This window comes from Mchenga conophoros, linkage group LG18 (assembly GCF_057382185.1).
Source record: "Mchenga conophoros isolate Kocher_MC1m ecotype Shallow Benthic linkage group LG18, M_conophoros_male_GT1.1, whole genome shotgun sequence".
NCBI classification, from domain to species: Eukaryota; Metazoa; Chordata; class Actinopteri; order Cichliformes; family Cichlidae; genus Mchenga; species Mchenga conophoros.
The window spans coordinates 22101103-22123033 of NC_140543.1; the positions used below are offsets into that span (position 1 = coordinate 22101103).

Genomic DNA, 21931 nt, shown 5'->3' on the forward strand with positions numbered 1-21931 from the left:
AGGACCAAAGGGGTGAAGTACCCATTGGAGTTCCTGCCCCAAGTGGAGAAGTTTAAGTATGCCGGGGTCTCGTTCACGAGTGACTGGAGAAGGGAGCGGGAGATTGACAGATGGATTGGTGCTGCAGACACTGTACCAGTCCGCCATGGTGAAGAGAGAGCTGAGTGTAAAAGCGACCGAAAGAACAAGATTGAGTATACAAGTGGCAGAAATGAGCTTCCTAGGAAGGGTGTCTGTGCTCTGACAGAGTAAGAAGTTAAGCCATCCAGGAGGGGCTCAGAGTAGAGCCGCTGGTCCTCCACATTGAAAGGAGCCAGTTAAGTTTGACTCAGCAGAAGATGGATGGATGGAATGAGGTTTAGACATCCATTGTGCCATCATGCCCCTTTCATTAAAAGACAGACTGCTATTCCCAAGTTCAGAGCCCCTAGAATATTAGTAGCCCTCAGTCACAACAGACTGATGCTGCTCCAAATTATCAGTTTGCGAGCCTATATGTGCAAAGGACAGGACCCTAACCCACCCTGTCTGTTGATGTTCGCCACCACAGAGACGGATGATAATATAAACTAGACTAAACTCAGCTAGGACAAACTAATAATACTAGTAGAACCTTAACAATCAAAATACAAAATAACTCAGCATGCTGGGTCACAGACCCAGCACCATGACACACGTGTGCGAGAGTTAACCAGATCCAGTCACACAACAGCTTTTCTAAAAAATATATTTTAAAAAAGGTTTACAAAAAAATAACTAACAGACATATTTCTCTCTAGATTACAGCTGCATGAACAAATTGTTACTGAATACTGTTCATGATCCAAAAAGTGTCTCACCTGAACAGATGACACCAGCATCCTCACCATGTCTACAGTAGGGTATCCCAAATCCTCTGTGCCGACAATCAGTTAGGGAACTTTCACTTCCTGAGCAGGACACATCAGCCAGCCAGATTTGTCCTGTTCCTTCACCAAAGTGAGCTGATCGAGTGGCAGTCAGTGCTGGTCCACAGTCTAACTGTCTGCAGACCACCTCAGCATCATTTAGGTCCCAGCCATGATGACAGACTGTTCCCCATCTGTTGTTGTGATAGATTTCCACTCTTCCAGAGCAAAGAGTTGCCCCAGAATTATCAGGATCAATTAATCTTATCTGAGCATCTAAAAAAAGAAAGAACAGATTATGAGAACAGATGTGTTTTAGTTTTTAAATACTTAAAATCAAGAAGCAAAAGGTAAACGAGCTAAAACTTAGTTATTCTGATCCTCCAAACATACATTTCTGAGTAAATCCATTAACAATTCAAATAAGGAAATGCAGTGAGGCAACAGAAAAAAAACTGAATTCATAATTAGATTTTTTATTATTTACTTGTCCTCTTAAATTAGAGTTTTAAAAAAATCATCAACATGATATTATGGCAAAATGTGTAAAACGCTGGTCCGTTTCACGCTTTGCTTCACCAAAGCATGAAAGGGACACTCATGCAGAAGTTGCAGTTGCACACGGAGATGTTTTATTTCAAACAGTGGCGGTACTAGCCTGTTTGGTGCCCTGGGCGAACACTCCCTCTGGTTTTAATTTTGAACTCCAGTATGAACACCCATCCCCCAACTCGAGGATCACCACAACATAACCTAACAGACCTACACCTTAGTTTGCAGATTCACTTTGTTTAGGGTTTATTTCTGGGATTCCACACAACCCAGGATTCAAATAATGAATACACTTACAAATGTAGATTGCTCGTTTGAGCTGCAGCTGCTTAAAATTGGTAACAAGGATCCTTCCTACTGTGCTGTGGTGTATCGTCCACCTGGATATAACAGGTTATTTTTATCGGAGCTCAGTGACTTCTTATCCGCTACTATGAGGCTGTCTAGAGTGCTTATAGTTGGGGACTTTAACATTCACGTTGATGATGACTCCGACCTATTCGCCAGAGACTTTATGAACATTATGGATTCTTTTCATTTGACTCAGCATGTGTCCGGTCCTACACACAGTAAAGGTCACACACTGGACCTTGTTTTTACTTTGGGTTTAAATATTGATTTTATTTGCTCTGAGGACATTTTTATTTCTGATCACTACAGGGAGTGCAGAATTATTAGGCAAATGAGTATTTTGTCCACATCATCCTCTTCATGCATGTTGTCTTACTCCAAGCTGTATAGGCTCGAAAGCCTACTACCAATTAAGCATATTAGATGATGTGCATCTCTGTAATGAGAAGGGGTGTGGTCTAATGACATCAACACCCTATATCAGGTGTGCATAATTATTAGGCAACGTCCTTTCCTTTGGCAAAATGGGTCAAAAGAAGGACTTGACAGGCTCAGAAAAGTCAAAAATAGTGAGATATCTTGCAGAGGGATGCAGCAGTCTCAAAACTGCAAAGCTTCTGAAGCGTGATCATCGAACAATCAAGCGTTTCATTCAAAATAGTCAACAGGGTCGCAAGAAGCGTGTGGAAAAACCAAGGCGCAAAATAACTGCCCATGAACTGAGAAAAGTCAAGCGTGCAGCTGCCAAGATGCCACTTGCCACCAGTTTGGCCATATTTCAGAGCTGCAACATCACTGGAGTGCCCAAAAGCACAAGGTGTGCAATACTCAGAGACATGGCCAAGGTAAGAAAGGCTGAAAGACGACCACCACTGAACAAGACACACAAGCTGAAACGTCAAGACTGGGCCAAGAAATATCTCAAGACTGGTTTTATGGACTGATGAAATGAGAGTGAGTCTTGATGGGCCAGATGGATGGGCCCGTGGTTGGATTGGTAAAGGGCAGAGAGCTCCAGTCCGACTCAGACCCCAGCAAGTTGGAGGTGGAGTACTGGTTTGGGCTGGTATCATCAAAGATGAGCTTGTGGGGCCTTTTCGGGTTGAGGATGGAGTCAAGCTCAACTCCCAGTCCTACTGCCAGTTTCTGGAAGACACCTTCTTCAAGCAGTGGTACAGGAAGAAGTCTGCATCCTTCAAGAAAAACATGATTTTCATGCAGGACAATGCTCCATCACACGCGTCCAAGTACTCCACAGCGTGGCTGGCAAGAAAGGGTATAAAAGAAGAAAAACTAATGACATGGCCACCTTGTTCACCTGATCTGAACCCCATTGAGAACCTGTGGTCCATCATCAAATGTGAGATTTACAAGGAGGGAAAACAGTACACCTCTCTGAACAGTGTCTGGGAGGCTGTGGTTGCTGCTGCACGCAATGTTGATGGTGAACAGATCAAAACACTGACAGAATCCATGGATGGCAGGCTTTTGAGTGTCCTTGCAAAGAAAGGTGGCTATATTGGTCGCTGATTTGTTTTTGTTTTGTTTTTGAATGTCAGAAATGTATATTTGTGAACGTGGAGATGTTATATTGGTTTCACTGGTAAAAATAAATAATTGAAATGGGTATATATTTGTTTTTTGTTAAGTTGCCTAATAATTATGCACAGTAATAGTCACCTGCACACACAGATATCCCCCTAAAATAGCTAAAACTAAAAACAAACTAAAAACTACTTCCAAAAGCATTCAGCTTTGATATTAATGAGTTTTTTGGGTTCATTGAGAACATGGTTGTTGTTCAATAATAAAATTATTCCTCAAAAATACAACTTGCCTAATAATTCTGCACTCCCTGTATGTTATTGTTTTTAACTTGTCTTTTAATGAGCCTTTGTCCCCCGTCAGACGGATGGTTAGCACCTGTTATCTCAATCTCTACCCCATCCCGGCCCATTATCTTGGATACTTTCTCTCTGGTTTCACTACCTGAGCTAGTGAAATTAGTGAATTCAGTGAAAGCATCCTCCTGTTCACTTGACATTATACCTGCATCATTATTCAAAAATGTCTTCCAGTCTATTGGCCCATGTGTGCTCACTTTAATCAACTCTTCACTGGCATCTGGTATAGTTCCGGTTTATTTTAAAAATGCTGCTATTCTCCCACTTTTAAAAAAATCTCAGCTTGACTCCTCTCTTTGGAGCAGCTACAGACCTATCTCTAAGTTACCGTTAATCGCTAAGCTTCTAGAAAAGGTTATGGCTAAGCAGCTTATGGCAGCTCTGGACAAACATGGCATTTACGATAAGTTTCAGTCCGGTTTTCGTCAATTTCACTCCACGGAGACAGCTCTTCCTAGGGTCTCAAGTGATATCTTGATGAATAATGATGCAGGAAAATGCTCTGTTCTACTCATGTTGGACCTCACATCAGCTTTCGACACAGTTGACCATCACATCCTCATTGAAAGGCTGAAAAAATGGGTTGGTGTATCTGGAACTGCTTTAGAGTGGTTCTCCTCTTATCTCATCCTTTTCTGTGGCAGTCTCCGATTTTAGGTCATCCTCTACCTCCCTTACCTATGGTGTCCCTCAAGGGTCAGTTTTGGGGCCTTTATTGTTTTTAATTTATCTTCTCCCCCTCCTGCATATAATGGGCTCTTTTGAGGACATTTCTTATCACTGTTATGCTGATGATATTCAGTTGTACGTTTCTTTTATGCCCGAGGATTTATCTAAGCTTCAGCGTCTGAATGATTGCTTAGATTTGATCAAACGTTGGATGGCTGCAAATTTCCTCCAACTCAACGAGGGGAAAACCGAAGTCCTCGTATGCGCCCCTGATAGGTTTCTATCGCAGATAGTGAAAGCCCTTGGTCCTCTCTCACTTTATGTTAAATCCTCTATCAGGAATTTAGGTGTCACCTTTGACTCAAGTCTCACGTTGGATCCCACCAAGATCAGGAAACATTGAACAAAATACGCAAAACAAAACTAGAATTAAATGAGATAATTGATAAAAAAACAAAATTCTTAGTACAAAGACTACGCCTACAAAATTATGAACATGGTAATAAATCCGGTCAATTTCTAGCAAACCAGCTAAAAATAAATAAAGAAAAAACAACTATATGTGCTGTTCAAGATTCATCTGGGAACACATTATATGAACCGATACAAATAAACAACATTTTCAGGGATTTCTATAAAACGTTGTATTCACCACAAATAAACCCATCTAAAAAAGAAATTGATCAGTTTTTGGACAACATAACTCTTCCAAAATTATTGGACACTCAAGCAATGGCACTGGATTCACCACTGACACCAGGTGAACTCCAGGAAGCCCTGATAAGTATGCACAATAATAAGGCTCCAGGTCCAGATGGCTTTCCTGCAGAATTCTACAAAGAATTCTGGTCGATTCTAGCACCAGTTTTCTACAGAACGTTGTTGGAAATTAAAGAAAAGGGCAGACTTCCATCAAATATGAATTCTGCAAACATTAATCTCCTGCTAAAACCAGGCAAAGACCCTGTATATCCCTCAAGCTATCGTCCAATATCCCTTATAAATGTAGACCTTAAAATAATCTGCAAAGCTCTCTCAAAGAGACTGGAGAAAATAACCCCCCTCTTAATTCATCCTGACCAAACTGGTTTCATAAAAGGTAGGCACTCATCAACAAATACACGTAGATTACTTAATTTGATAGACTACTCATACAGTAAAAACCTAGAAACTACAATATTCTCTTTAGACGCAGAAAAAGCATTTGACAGAGTTAACTGGAAATTTCTATTTGCAACTTTACACAAATTTGGTTTTGGATCCTCTTTCATAAACTGGTTAAAAATATTATATAATTCCCCAACAGCTTGTGTTAGAACAAATGACCAGACATCCTCCAGCTTCTGTCTCTTGAGGGGCACCAGGCAGGGATGCCCACTCTCCCCTTCACTATTTGCAATTTTTATTGAACCACTAGCAGCAGCAATTAGACAGAATTCAGTAATTAAGGGCATAAAATGCAAGAACGTGGAACATAAAATCAGCCTTTATGCGGATGATGTGTTACTCTTTCTCCAAAATTCACAAACCAATATCTCTGGGGTGATTGAATTGATAAACTCTTTTGCAAGAATATCAGATTACTCAATTAACTGGTCAAAATCTACAGTCCTACCGATTAATTGCTCCTTCCATAATTCCTCTTCTACACCACTGCAATCGGGAAATATAAAATATTTAGGTATTAATGTTTCTCCCAAGCTTGCAGATCTAACTAAATTAAACCATATCCCACTTTTAAAGAAGGTAGAAGATGATCTGGCTAGATGGAAATGTCTACCCATATCACTCATGGGAAGGGTTGCCGCTATAAAAATGATGGTCTTACCAAAAATAAATTATTTATTCTCAATGATCCCAACTAAACCGCCACAAGATTGGTTCAGATCTCTAGATTCATGTATGTCCAAATTCCTTTGGAAAAATAAACCCCCACGTATAAGCTTAAAAACACTACAAAAGACCAAGGATAAAGGAGGACTAGAACTGCCTAACTTTCAGCACTACTTCTTAGCCAACAGGCTTCAGTTTATCTCAGGATGGCTAAAACACACCCTCTTAGATGAACCTTGGCTAGATGTAGAACAAGCACTCTGCAATAATCTAGAGATCTCAGACCTACCATTTATCAGCTCAAACATCCAACGACATGAATGCTTTAAAAGCATCAACATCAGCTCTTCTCTGACAGCATGGTGGGAGTTTCTAAAATTGACGGCGTCTTCATTAATCCCATGCAAACGTACACCTATCTGGAACAACCCTGACATATTACAAAACAATAATATGATAAACTTTTCAGATTGGAGTGATAAAGGAATCAAATATTTAGAACATATACTAGAAGGAACAGAATTTATTTCATTTGATGGACTAGTTACACAATATGGGATCAACAAGAAAAGATTTTTAGAATATCAACAAATTAAATCCATAGTAAAAAAGAAATTTAAACCGGGTCAAGTTGAACTACAAACACCACCAAGTGTGGTTCAATTTCTTACTCTTAAACCCCCCAAATTACTATCCAAAATATACAGAATGCTTTCTAAAACAGATGAATCAATATCACTTCCTATTGCAAAATGGGAAGCGGATTTATCAGTTAACTTAGACCTAAACTTCTGGTCTCAGATTTGCTTAAAAACCTTTCATCTAATTAGAAATCCCAGTCTTCAATTAATTCAATACAAAATATTACATAGAGTACACTATACAGGTCATCGGATGTTCAAGATGGGCTTTACGTCTACCAACAACTGCTCACACTGCCAAACCAATTCACCGGACAATTATATCCACGCTCTTTGGTTCTGTCCACCAGTTCAGAAGTCTTGGCGCGAGATATGTGAAGACTTATCGAAGTGTCTGAAATGTAACATTCCAACTTCCCCCTTAGTGTGTTTGTTGGGCAGCTTAGATAATGTCACTTCAGAAAAGAATATCGCCCATATGGTTTTCACTGCCCTATGCATAGCCAAGAAAACAGTCCTCATGAACTGGAAACATAAAAATAATCTTAATTCTAACCAATATAGAAATTATCTATTAGATTACATTAGTCTTGATACAGCCTCTGCCACCACATCAGATCAATTGCTCTGGGCTCCTTTGATCAGCTCCATCACCTAGTGGGGGTGGGGGGTCATAGTTTGGTCCCGCCTTCACTGTTGTGATTGGTGTGGGGGTAGGGACAGGCTTAGGGCGTCGGGGGGTTCCCCGGAGGCATCTTCCTTGGGGGGCTCAACCCGGGGTAGCGGTCATGTCCGGTTAGGGGCTCTGTTGGCTCTCCGGTGACTGTTTCCTCGCGGCTGCGTGCAGCGGGGCTAGGGGAGGGTCTGTGCTGACGGACGTGGGTTACTGACCTGGTAGCCTGGCTGGCCCTGGGTGGGTCCGGGATGGGCGTGAGGTTCTGGGGGCGCTCCGTCTCTGGGCTGGGACCCGGACTGGGCCTCGGGGGCTTGGGTCCTGGTTGGTGTGTTGCCGGGGTTGTGGGCGGGTGGGTGCATGGGGGCCCAGCCCTGGAGCAGGGTGCCGCCGGTGCGTCGAGCCACCTGGGGGGCTCTTCAACTGGTGGGGGAGATTGTCACATCTTGCAGGAGCTTTCCTCTCCTCAGGAGCTCCCTCTGCAGGAGGGGGAGATACAGGAGAGGTGGAGGAAGATCTCAGCCTGGGTGTTTATTGTCTTATGTAGTCTGGAAGATGAGTGGATGGTGGGGTGGGTGCAGTTTTCTCTGTGGTGGGGTTGGGTGGACTGTCCCGGGCTCTGTGGGGCCGGGCGGCGCTGCTGCACTGGGCCCGGTCTGGATGGGCCTGGGCCCCCTTTCCCTGGCGGGTCGCGGAGTATGGGGGTGCCTACTGGGGTCAGCGGGGGAGCTGGCCCCAGGGAGGGGTCACTTGCCCCTCCCTTCCTTCCCTCCCCATCTCCAGCTGCCTCCCTCTTCCCGCTCCACCACAACCACCCACACATGCAGGGCCTTGGAGTAGGGGTATGTCACCAGGGTGCAGAGGAGGCTACCCCCCCCTCTGTCCCCTTCTGGCTGCCTCTGCCTCAATTTTATCCCACAACTTAGACATTCACATTACTCACACTCTCATTACACATACATATAGGATCTTGGGGGTGGGCACGATACACGGAGTCCAAAGTACCATCAGGGTGTACACCCCACCCCTGGCATCGTTGCCCACCTCTCAATTTTAAATACACGTAGACATTGAGGGCTAGCAGGAGGGACCATGCGCTTACCTGCTGCTCTCTGGCAGGTAGCTCCATGCCCTCCTGGGTTTTAAATGCACCTTAGAACACACATGCATCAACATTACAATGAGCGGGTGGAGGGAGGTTTGGAGTCTTCTCTCACCCCCGTTCTCTGCGACCTGCTGGAGCAGGGGGGCTAGGAGGAGGAGTTGGCCGTCCGACTGCGGTCTGGAGTGTGGAGCCTTCCTGCTGCTGCGGAGTCGGGGCGGTCTGCCTCCCCCCACCGCAGGGAAAAGGGAAACACCACCTGGGTCTGGGTGCAGTTCCCCCCTCCAGGGGCGAGGGCACCTAGACCCGGTTTGTAGAGTACGCTTGGGGAGTGTGATCGTGTGTACAACGTCTCTTTATGTCTGTCTCCACGTTGGTTGAGTGTGGAGTAAGTGCATATGAGAGCATGAGGGTGGGAATGGATGTTTGTATCTGTGTGTGCCTGTATGTCTGTGTCTATATGTCAGGTTGGGTGTCAGGCGCCACCTCTCTGGGGACATCTCAGGCCCTCCAAGGTTTGGAGGCCTATCTCCCCCTACCACCACTTCCCCTGCCAGTGGCGGACCCCCTCAGACATCGGTGCGTTGGTGGTTCTTTGTGTCCGGGGATGGGCGTCCAGGTACACACCGGCTCACTCCTTGGCGGCCGCTTATCGGGGCCTGGAGCCTGGGGCTCGCTCGGGCCACTTCGGAGGTGGGGTGCCCCCGGCCTCTCGGCCTGGGGCTCGGTCACTCAGGCGCAGCTGGCTGCCGGCGGAGCTCACGGGCGCGTCACTGCAACTCCCCCTGGCTTCTGCTCCGCGGCTGCTGAGTGAGCCCTCATCTGGGACTCTCCTCAGCTCTTTCCGGGACAGTGGCGCAGCTGCCCCTCTGTTGGTCTTCCTTGGTCTCTTGTGTTCTGGGGGCCTCTGGATGTCTGGAGTTTTGATCTCCTCCACACCTGCTTCACGCCCTGGAGGACGGGGCTGTGGCCCCCCCACACCCTCTAGCAGATTATTACATGAAGGAACCTTTTAAAAAAACAAAAAACAAGCGCGTCCATGCTCACAGGTGTACACACGGGTGATCACACCCACAAACTACACCCTTTTTGGCTCCTACCTCAAAGCACACTGTGTTCTGTTGATCTTATGTGCTGCACAATAATGTTTAACATTTAGTATTTACTGTCATATTCCCATATATCATTGTGATGTTGTTTATTCTATTACTCTTGTTCTCTTCTGCTTGCTTTCTTTTTTCTTTCTCAGCAGGTGATACAGGTGATTGATATATGCATTTTTTTTCTCTGTTGGTTTTTGTCTTTTGCCCTTCTCCCCCGTCCCTCTTCTCAGCTGTTTCTCTTTCCCTCTTTCTCTCTCCCCTTCTTTCCCCCAGTCAAGTCTGTCCCGTATTCAGTAAGTGAAAATAAAATAAACAATAAAAGGTGAATCAAATGGACCATTACGGCAAGGCTGGGATGGTCAGTTTGGTAAAGTAAATCCGTTGGGCATCTTTCTTCGCCTTTAGACAACAATTCTGATGGCAAAAGAGCCAAACGGGACAGGCCAAAAAAAAAAAAAAAAAAAAAAAAAAAAGTCTCACGTTGGATGGGCATGTGAAATGTCTGGTTCGCTCTTGTTTTTATCATTTAAGAAATGTGGCTAGGCTAAGCCCGGTTTTATCTCGCTCTGAACTGGAGATTGCTATACATGCATTTATTTCGTCACGCTTGGATTATTGTAATTCGCTGTTTATGTGTCTAAGCAAAGGTTCTCTGGATCGTCTGCAGGTTGTGCAAAATGCTGCAACTAGACTTTTGACAAAATCCTCCATGTACTCACATGTGACACCGTTATTATCTCAGTTACACTGGCTTCCTGTTAAATTTAGAGTCGATTTTAAGATCCTGGTCTTGACCTACAGAGCTGTGCACGGACTGGCACCTGCCTACATCTTTGATCTGCTACAGCCCTATGTCTCTAGCAGGTCTTTGAGGTCATCTGATCAGGGCTTACTTGCTATAAAAAATACTAAGAGGAGGACTAAGGGTGACAGAGCTTTTTCCACTGTGGCCCCTACACTGTGGAACTCTCTCCCCCAAGCATTAAGAACTGTGGACTCAGTAGCTGTTTTTAAAAAACAACTCAAAACTTACATTTTTAAAACTGCTTTTGGTTAATTTTTTGCCTGTTTTATTTTCTCTTTTTAAATCTTTTTATGACTTGTAATCTTATGTGCAGCACTTTATGATTCTGTCTTGAAAGGTGCTATATAAATAAAAAATTATTTATTTATTTATTACAACACTGGACATTATATTTCTTCATTTCTACTTAATACTGTACAGCTGCTGTTATTGTCTATACATATTTATATTTCTTCATACATTCTTATATATTTCTATACTGTGTATTTGTATATTGTGTATTTTGTTGTACATTTATTTCATTTTTAACTTTAATTTTTATATTTTATTTTATTCCTTCCTAGTTAAATTGACCCTTTTTAATTTTCATATTTATTTCCTATCTTTTTCATAGCCTTTTTTTTCTTTAGGTCATGAGCTGTTGTGTAAGCATTTCACTGCATATCATACTGTGTATGACTATGTATGTAACAAATAAAATTTGAATTTGAATTTTGAATTTGAATATATAATGGGCTTGGATTTACAACATTATGAATGAAATGTGCTCTATTTGGAAGCAGGGCCCTCCTCCCCTTTCGACGGGTTGTGTGTGAGACTTTAAATCATCAAACTGTAAATTATAAATTTTAAATTTTTATTGATCCCTTTACCCCTGGTCCTAAAGTGTATATTTATTTTCTTACTCTTCTTATATTTATTGCACTGCTGTAACTGGAGCCTCGTCGTCTGGTCTCTCTATAGACTGGACTGTATGTAGCGGAGATGACAATAAAGTTTTACTTTCGTGTTTGTTGGTTTATTTTTATTTTGTTTTATTTTGCGGGTTGGTTATTAGATGCCGCTCCAGCCAGCCAGAGAATCCCCGCCGCCCTGCCCTCTCCTCCCTGAGCCGCAGGGGCGGATCTAGAGAAATTTTCTTAGGGTGGCAAAGAAATCAAATGGGGTGGGAAAATCAAAGCCTTTTTTTTTCAAACACATATGTAGGTGGTTACATATGGTTAAAATGATTCAAATGCAGTAAGTATACACGTTTTCATATAAATATAGTCTATAACTTAATTATTGTCTGTAGCCCACATAATTACACACTTTAGTTACATAAAACATGTGAGTTTTGATCTTATGTACTGTATAGCCTGTATAGTAAATAAATATGTAGCCCAATAAGTATAAACTCTAGAAAACTGGGCGGTTCATTTACAAACACAAGTCTAACTTAAGTTTCACACTGTTTTTTGTTAGAAAACAATCACATTGTTACACGCTTAAATTACACAAAATGTCAGAAATCTGCACTGTCATGAACAAAAATTTAAACCTAATTTTTCATGATTTGTTGGATTAACCCACTGAGGTCTGAAATACAACCGGCCATTTGTGACTCCTTTTGAGTTTACGTTTGTATTTCACCCTCAAATTGTTTCATTTTATTTTTTTCCCCTTGTCTTGTTTGGTGTCATTCTTTTTCAGCTCATCTGAATTTAGTTGTTTTTTTCACTGACATACTGCATTAGTACTACTATTAATAGTACTTTACTGATCTGAAATCACACAAAGAACTTAAAATCCTAGTAGTATTTTTACTGTAAAAAAACCAGAGACATGTTGAGTAAATTTTTATAACTTGAAATGCAAATATAATACAATTGTACGTTTTGTAAACATATACAGCTATTTATCTAAAAATGCAGCCAATACACCTGCCGTTTTTTTTTTTTTTCATTTTCTACAACCATTTAAAAATATTGCTAAAACTAAAACGAGAGAACAATCAGGTGTTGCAATAAGATGCCCCACAAATGATGTGTACCAGTAAAAAATAAGTTTGTCCACCAAAAGACAGGAGAAGAGCACAGGGATAAACCTGCAGGCCTGACAACAGGAGGTATATCACTCCGCTGGTTTTCTACTTAGTGACAGTGTTTACATTGCAAATGTGCCTTTGTGACATTCATTAGTGCCCTCACTGACACACAAAACAAAACGATAACACAACAGAACAGCTACTCAAGACAACACAACACACTAAGTATACACTCCACACTAAACGTCACAAATCTCCCACATCTAAGCTCTCTCTCTCTCTCTCCCTCTCTCCCTCACTCGCTCTGTCTCGCTGCCCTCACTCCCAAAAACTTCCCCCTCTTCCTAAACAACCAAAACCCACATGTTGACTTTTTTTTTTAAAATTGGTCGACATGGTACATTTTTCCACCAATAGGAAAGAGGTGGCTTTTTTCCCTTTCTTTACTGTTTTTGTGCTGTCCTTAGAAAACACTTAAAACACACACACACACACACACAAAAGCGTGACGACAGTATTTAGAAAAAACTGGTGTTGCAAAAAAAACCAAAAAACCCAAAACAAAACAAAACAAAAAATCCAAATTGAACAAAAAAAAAAACAATATTTAATTTCCAGTGAGGGAAAAAACACCATTCACAATCAGAGCAGCGGGGACAACAGTACACACATGACATCTGCAGATCAATTTTCTAAAACTCACGTTTATTAGCTTATTACTACACCACGCTAGCACAAAAACTGTCAACTATTAGGACATTAAACCAGCTCTTTGCTCTGTGATGTTGAAAGGAGAGTAGGCTTCTTAACAAAATGAATGACTGAGGTGATATTTCTACCTTTTTCATTTTTAAGCTACCTGCACAATAGTTAGTGTTTAGTACACAAGCTTCTTTGGATTCCCTGAACCCATATAGACCTGTTTCTCTTTCTATCAGCATATTCAATTATGACCTGCTGGTGTCAAGGCGTGTTTTGAAACAGAGAGTTAAGCATGTCAAAGATTTTCAAACATTAGATTTGTCAAAGCCTTGGTTTTTCTACGAAACCCATAAAAACCTTTTGAAACTTTCCGGGCCACACAAAAATGACCGAGTTACTAGTTTTACAAAATATTATTTTATTAAATTAAATATGAAGGTATATAAAGGTACAATATTGATTATTTTGTAAAAAGACAAAATAAATTTCAGTTATTTTACAATACTGTTCATGGGACAGCTGTAAGAATATTGCAGTTCATTTATGCAAATGTACCATCATCAGACATTGGATTGATCTGCGTATGTTTGCTCTTTAAGTTCTTTAATGAAATCACAAGTTTCAATCCTGAGTCACATTTTAACAGTGGTGAGATTAAACCTCTTGCCTACATTTCTGTGAACTTATCTTTCATTATAAGATCAGTTAAAGGCTTCAGGCGATGGAGGTGTTTAATCTTAACCTCAGTTTTTACCTTCTTCAGAATATCTGATGTTCTGATATAAGTAATCTGGTGCCCTTGAGATAATTATTTCTTTTACACTTTTAGTTTTTAGTTTTGCATTATATTAACGTTAAAAATTATGTGGAAAATCAGCTGATAGATTCTGAAACGACAATTTATTCTTTTAGAAGTCTGCATATATCGTTCCTGCAAGATTTACTTTGGGGGCCAGCAATCTAGTTTTATTTTACAAGTTTAAAGACATCTTTCTTTGTAGAATATGAATTCTGCAGACTGCAATTATATCTATTCCTTAAATAAGTTGTGCGTTTGCTTTCTCTGCTTGTAAGCAAAAATATTTTATTTGTATCAGAAAAAGGTTCATATGTTAATATCAAAAGTAATTTTAGAATATTCACTGGGCAGGTTTATGTGGGTTTATATTCTCAACCTTCCTTTAACTGTTACAGTAAAGGAAAAAAAATAGGTGAACAACAACCGGATGCTCATTTCAGGCACAGAAATGCTGAAAATTAGAGAAATAGAATAGAACAGAATAAATCTAATCAAAATGATTATACGTACAAAAAGCACTACATTTATCATAATCGCAGAAATATATATGTTGAACTGACCAATCAGATCATGGATATAACATTTTACAAAATGGGTGTAAAGGCATGAACCTGTGTTTTATTATGAAAAAGGTACATGCATGACTGACCTGCAGCAGCTGAAGATCCAGACAGATGAAAGACTGTAGAACAAAAAATAACTCATTATGTGGGAAAAAAGTGAGCACTGATTAGAGTCTCTATTTGTATACCAGTTTAAGAATATCTGAAAAATATGAAATGCATCTCACTGATGGCCAAGTAGAAGAAATTTCTCCATTGTCTCCACATGGCTGAGACACAGAAGCTGTGTAAAATGAGCCATCAGTGACAGAAACTTAAGTTAATATATTTGGTCCATGCAAAAGCTTCACATTATATTTTTTCCCTTCTTAAACTTCATTTTTAGATTAAAAAAATGCATCTGTAATGTCGCTTTTGATGTAGATTATTTTATTTAACAGTAAATATAATCATTTTAGATTTGTTCTGTAATTAACAGCAACTCTGACCTGTGTCATATGACCCTTTATTTAAACAAGCACAAAGCAAATCAAAGAAAAAAGTATCATTTGGTGTCTGCATGAAATGATGTGATGTTCATAAACTGTTCTTTTATGTCTAAAATTTTTCAAATAAACAATTTTTTTACACAGCAGGTATTTTACGGTTCCTAAACTTGTACACATACAACTTGTCTCTATGGTATGTTGTTTTTAAAGGCTTTTAATTTGCATGAACATGACACAAGCAGTTAACAGCTGATGTTTAATTTTATGGTCATCCAGATGGAATAAAAATAAATTGCTACTCTTACCAGTTCTGTAATCCACAGCAGTTAGAAAGTGAAGAGTATTGCTTGCTAGTTGCAGTTCTCTGGAGACGTCTGAAGGCTGCAGGTATATTTTCCACATGCAGTCTCACGCAGATGTGATGTCGTATGCTGAGAAACCACAGTTATGTAAATTAAGACACTGGCCTGATATTTGTGCTCTAATGCTACAAAATAACCACAGGAACCTCAGTGTTTTCTGACATTTTCTCACACTGAAAACACTTCAAATTGCACCATGAAACTCTCAATCTCCAAGTCCCTCAGAACTATACTGTTACTATACTGTCCTTTCAATGAAACAGGGAAATATATTTTCCCCAACAACATTTTCACATATAAGCAGAGATGGACAATAATCCGATTACTTTTTTCAAGTAACGAGTAAAGTAAGGGATTACTATTGCAAAAACGGTAATTAGATTACCGTTACTTTCCCATAGGAACGCTGTGTTACTGCGTTACTAAAACCGTGATTTTTTTGCGAGAATGTCTCATGACAGTGACGTACGCAAGTGCAATGTTGGTGACAACAGCTGTGTGCAGATCAACAGTGGATCATATATTGAGTGCTGGAGAGAGTATGAGCGTGCAGCGTTTAAAGCGTGGAAGCACTGACCTTACTTAGAGTTTGATTCCATAAAAAGTGACAAAAACATTTGTGTCCGTTGTGCGTGGGAATAAAACTTCTTTTTACAGCGAAAAAACCCCCTAAACTTCCAAGCAAGCACCGAGTGCGCTACCACGTATTTCCGTACCACGGAAATTCACAGAAAAACTCGCGGATTCTTCGGCACACCTGCACCAGAGCACACCTCCGTCTACCCAACTCCTGCTTTACAGGTGAAAATAGAGCAACAGAACCGCTGAGTCTTTGATTTTATTTATTTTCTGCTGTGTTTTACTTGCATCTATTTGAAAGACTGAGTGTAAACACACACAAAAAATAATTATGTGCTGGAATGTGCAGAAAATAGGTTTAAATATTAAACAAATTTCTTCCAGTCAGAGAATGTTGCATATAATTAAATTTTTGCTTGATGCATAAAGTTAAAAGATTAAAACTAATAAAACAAGTTTTAAAAAGGGACTTTTCCATTTGATTACATTTTGTATGATGGATTATGCAGAAAAAGTAGAATTGGGCTGAAAGATCTATCGCTTTATCACCTATTCAGGTTGTAAATCGTGTTTTTAAAAAGTAACTTAGTAACTAAGTAACTAAGTAATTAATTACTTTTGAAAACAAGTAATCAGTAAAGTAACGGGATTACTTTTTGGGGAAGTAATCAGTAATTAGTTACTGATTACTTTTTTCAAGTAACTTGACCAACACTGAATAGAAGACATCTGAATACAAGCTACAAAAAAAGTTGCTTGGATCACTGTGAAACTTGCACAGCAAACATGGTGGATGAGTCCAGATATACACATAAAATAATAAGCAGAAATATGCACAGCTTTCCAAGTTTAAGTTTACAAAAAAATAGTTTTCATGCATGCATGAAACACATCAGCAGTGTTGCAACATTTGGTCAGTGGTTTTAGACACTGTTTTTTTTCTTTTTCTTTTTTTAAAAGTTGTCATCAAAAAGTACCACTGAGGCTGGAACAAACTGTGAGTGGTTAAAAACTCTCAGGTTGGCGTGTGAAGTGTTTAGTTTCTCTTCATGTGCAGTACCCACATAATATGTCTCTTTATCTCTGCTGATGTGACTTCTGCTGTGAATCTTTTTATTTCATTGCACTAATCTTTGCAAACAGAGAGCAACTTTGAGTTTGAGCTGGACATATTAACGTTGTCCTTGTCCTCAAAATTGTCTTTCAAATATTCTGCAGCAGATTGCAGAATCACAGTAAAGCATACTGGGATATGGTTATGACATTTGACACAATCATTTGCAATCATGGCAAATGCAATCATTTTAAGACCTTAAAACACTGAGCTATCCTCAACACTGACACTATGGAGAGTTTAAAAGTATTTGACTTATAAAAATCAGACCAAACCTGATTTAAAGTTCACCCAGATTCCTGTCACCTGTAAAGTTTCTCTAAATCAAGGGTTCCAAATGCAGGATGTGACAACTGGTAGAAGTTTAAGGATTTTTTGAGGGAAGTTAAACAATTGTGCAACCAGTAAACGAAGTAAAATTTTCAGAGGTCGGTATCCAATTGTAATTGGGGAGGATGGGGGGGCAACAAACACAGATAGCACCGTTAATGCTGGCTGACACACGGAGGAGGAAAAAGAAGAGATACTAGTTAAATATTAGGCAGGAAAGTTACATCAGCATGAGGAAACAGGAAAAGGCAAATCAGTGCCATTTTTTTAACTAGTAATGCCAAGTGTACCAAATAATAATAAAATAATATGAATTCCCCACTCGCCCCTGCGGGTGTCTATCCTTCAAGCTTGGGTCCTCTACCAGAAGCCTGGGAGCTTGAGGGTCCTGCACAGTATCTTAGCTGTTCCCAGGACTGCGCTCTTCTGGACAGAGATCTTGTGATTTGCTGGAGCCACTCGCCTAGCTTGGGAGTCACTGCAACGAGTGCTCCTATTACACTGGGACCAGAGTTACCATCACCCTCCACATCGTCTCGAGCTCTTCTCTGAGCCCTTGGTACTTCTGCAGCTTCTCATATTCCTTCTTCCTGATGTTGCTGTCATGTCACTACGTCTATCACTACGGCCGTCAAAACACAGTTTGTGGTCCAAAACAACCCCTTAATACTCTCCTCAATCTCAATATCAGCAGCTTTAATGATAGTAGGTGAATAACTATACAAAGACTTCCTGAAATCAATAATCATGTCTTTTGATTTTTACACATTTAATGAAAGGAAGGACTCATCACACCAAGCTACAAAATCTTCTACAAAGACTAACAATCTGGGTGTAATCAGCAAACTTCAGGATGTATTTGTTAGTGAAGTTACTGTGACACTCATTCGTATACAGAATGAAGAGAAGAGGTGAGAGACAGCAACCCTGTGGGGTGCCTCGCGTTTGTAAGTAATTGTTTGTGAGTATGAATAACTCCAGGTAAACCTCGCAACCAGCAATAAAAATAAAGGTTAAAAAATCTCCATCTCGGCAAAAACCTCATGAGAAACAAATCAGGGAAGCAAGCCGTTCACTCATAAAGTTAGAAGCAAGGTTAAAAACAAAGTTAGAAAACACAATAAATGTCCCTTCCCACACATAGCACATCCATCAATCCATTCTCTTCTGTATATCCTTTTCAGGGTTGCAGGGGGACTAAACCCTATCCCAGGTGTCTTAGGGCGAGAGGCATCGTACACCCTGGACAGGTCGCCATTCTGTCACAGGGCTAACACTGTCACATAATTACCAATACTAGTAATTATGTGATAGTGCATTTCAGGTCATTTTATGGAGTACAAAGACATAAAAAGTCATAAAATGACATAATCTCTTTTCTTATATTTTTCTTTTTTCACGTTGGTTTATGAAGACTAAAACGCTCTTTGTGTGGGGGGCTCTGCTGCAATGACAGTGAAACTTGCTGACATTTCACACTCCAACCTTGAGGCTTTTATCACTCACAGTTTGAGCCTTCGGACCACATGGTGCTTATGCCTTACAAAAACAGGTGTTAAAACCACTCTGACCATCCACTGTTTTTAATATCATCCACTTCTGCAGAGTGAGAAGCTGCTCGGGATGGGTGTCACCACTTCTACTGTTGCCTGGATGGTCTGTAAGAAGTTACCTCCTGAATATCGGCAAGACAAAAGAGATGGGTGTGGTCTTCTGGAGGACAAAAACAGCAACTGGGCCCATGAGCATCACGGGTGAGGAGGTTGAAACAAATAATAGCTACATGTACTTGGGCATTCACCTGCTTGACAGACTCAACTGGAGGACCAACAGTGATGCTGTGTACAAAAAGGGCAGACTCTATTTTCCAAGGACGCTCAGATCATTTAATGTGTGCAGCGAGATGTTGGAAATCTTCTACTGCGCGTCCTTGAGCCTTGATTCCTTCCTGTTAAAAGGGAGTTTTTCCTTCTCACTGTTGCCAAGCGCTTCCTCATAGGTGGCCGTCTAAATGTTGGGGTTTTGTCTGTATTATCTTAGGGTCTTTAATTTACAATATAACACCTTGAAGCAACTGTTGTTGTAAGTTTGTGCAATATAAATATATTTAAATTGATTTGAAAAATCAGTCGCCCAACTGATTTATTCGGGCAATTTCTTTATGACACCAATTAGTTCAAAGTGTAAAATACAAATAAAAACATTTTATAGCAGTGGCAGTGAGAGAGTGCAACAGGGAAATACAGGAAGTACAAAATAATATGTTGTCATATGGGAACATGATGTGAGAAATTTCACTGATCCGAAACGATGTCAGAATTATTCAGCACAATACAGCCACATGTTGGATCAGCGGTTGACCTTGATTTCTTTCCTTTGCAGATGGAAAGATAGAAAATAAACTCACTCAGACTATATATAACTATATATACTTTACAAGTTTGTCAATCATGTGAAAGACAAATATAAAATATTTTACTGAAATCCAGTAAAATTTTTCAATTATCTTATGAGCTTAAACGAATGTGAAAGGTATGGTTTGTCTTTGTACATGTATGGATTCCACTTTTCTGTTTAAATAAATGTTAAAATTATTAACAGCTATTTTAGCTCCTGTTCTGCCTGGTAATCTTTGGGTTTCAGATGGGATGCATTTATAAATCAAATCTTCTTTTTGAGCTACAGTTTCTTTGTAGCCAATCAAAATATGGGGAAATGTATTAATATGTGGGGTGAAGGTTGAACCAGGACATAAGGTCCCCAGTCACACTAATGTAGTTGAAATGGGTTTTTGAGAACAGTAAATAATGAATGATTTTTGAAAGCAAAAATAATCTTTTAATGAAAACAAAGTATCAAAACCTCAAAAACAGGACATGAAGAACAGAGTCCTCGATGACAGACTTATCAGAAGAATGTTAATAGAGAGAGATATAGCTTTAGAGCAGGTGCAAAGATTTCTGAATACAGAAAATATCAGCTAAAAACGAATTCATTGTTACTAATAAATGTTGTACAATTTATTTCGTTTTCCTGAATTTTATCTTTGTAAAGCAGTAGCAGTTATAAGATACCCTTATCTTGATCACACTGACTTCCTGTGTCTCTACTGGCAGTAGTTCTCAAAATAGACATTTGACATGTGACGGTAACATCAGTGCTTACAGAGTGACTGCTATCTTTCAGTTTTAGCTTTTTTTTTTTACAGCCACATGTCTGTGGCTAATCTGATCTCGCAAAACAAACTCGGGATCTCGCAAAAGTTGAATTCCAACAATGGCGGCAGCTACTTAGTTGTAATATTACTCTTTCTGGGTCACAAAATACACTTTTAAGATATTTTGAGGCGTGAATGTAGTTGTGTAAACGTCAGATATCTGCTCGGTTTACAAGACACCACATATTTGCAAAAGTGCTCCGACGTTTTCGGAGATCTGACACCCACCATCTCGAAGCTAATGGGAGGTCGGACCTACTACAGCCGGCACATCGTGCCTCGACCTCCTGGTCGGCTTCGAGCTGGCGGCCTCCGAAGAATGCGGCTAAAACTTTTGCGAGATCCCGAGTTTGTTTTGCGTGATCTCGCAAAAGTCTGTCTTATTTTTTTTTTCTCCCACGTCCCTTGCGGGGCTTCGTACACCAGAGCAAAGTTTGTGTAACAGTTTTTCCTGAAAGGACGCTCCAACAGAATACTCAGGTTGGCAGCTTTGGGGTTTCAAACTCTTTGCATATGTAAAACAAAAAGTAATAATTAACAAATCTCCCAGTAACACTTCTGGCCTGATCTTGTGCAGTTTATTGCTTTAAAATGTATTTCGCAATTTATGCAGGTAAAAATGTTAAGGTCATTGTGACTATATTAATATGTACACTTGCTCTTCTCTGTCTGTTCTCACACTCGATATATTTTAAGTTCTAAGCAGCATGAATATGAGACAGCTTTATATTCAGGTATATTTAACAGCATGTTTTCTTTTCAGTAAATATTCATTCATTCAAGTCATAAAATGACATAATCTCTTTTCTCATATTTTTCTTTATTCATGTTGGTTTTTGGAGGCTAAACTGCTTTTTGTGCAACACTAACATCTATCTGAAGAAAGAACATATACATCTGATAATCTGTGTGAGATCACCTAATTTACAGCAGATAACTGAGAGCAAGAGTGGTTCAGTCGGGGTGGGGGCATGGAGTCTGCAATTACAGTGAAACTTGCTGACATTTCACACTTCAACCTTGAGGCTTTTATCACTCACAGTTTGAGTCTTTGTACCTCATGCTGTTTATGCCTTACAAAAAAGGTGTTAAAACCACTCTGACCATCACTCCATCTTCCCTCCTCTATTCTATATTAATATGTGGAGTGAAGAGTTAGGGGATCACATGTTTACCAGGGCATAAGGTCCCCAGTCACACTAGTGTAGTTGAAATGAGTTTTTGAGAACAG

At 40.1% G+C, this 21931-nt stretch overlaps 1 protein-coding gene across 1 annotated transcript in view; it reads right to left on the bottom strand.

The window, feature by feature from the left end:
* LOC146553726 (scavenger receptor cysteine-rich domain-containing protein DMBT1-like) overlaps positions 1-21931 on the bottom strand; it is a 45849-nt gene that overhangs the window by 13301 nt on the left and 10617 nt on the right. Inside the window, exon 7 of the mRNA XM_085253746.1 lies at positions 840-1163. Coding sequence (XP_085109872.1) covers positions 840-1163 — 324 coding nt within the window. The remainder of the gene's footprint in view (positions 1-839; positions 1164-21931) is intronic.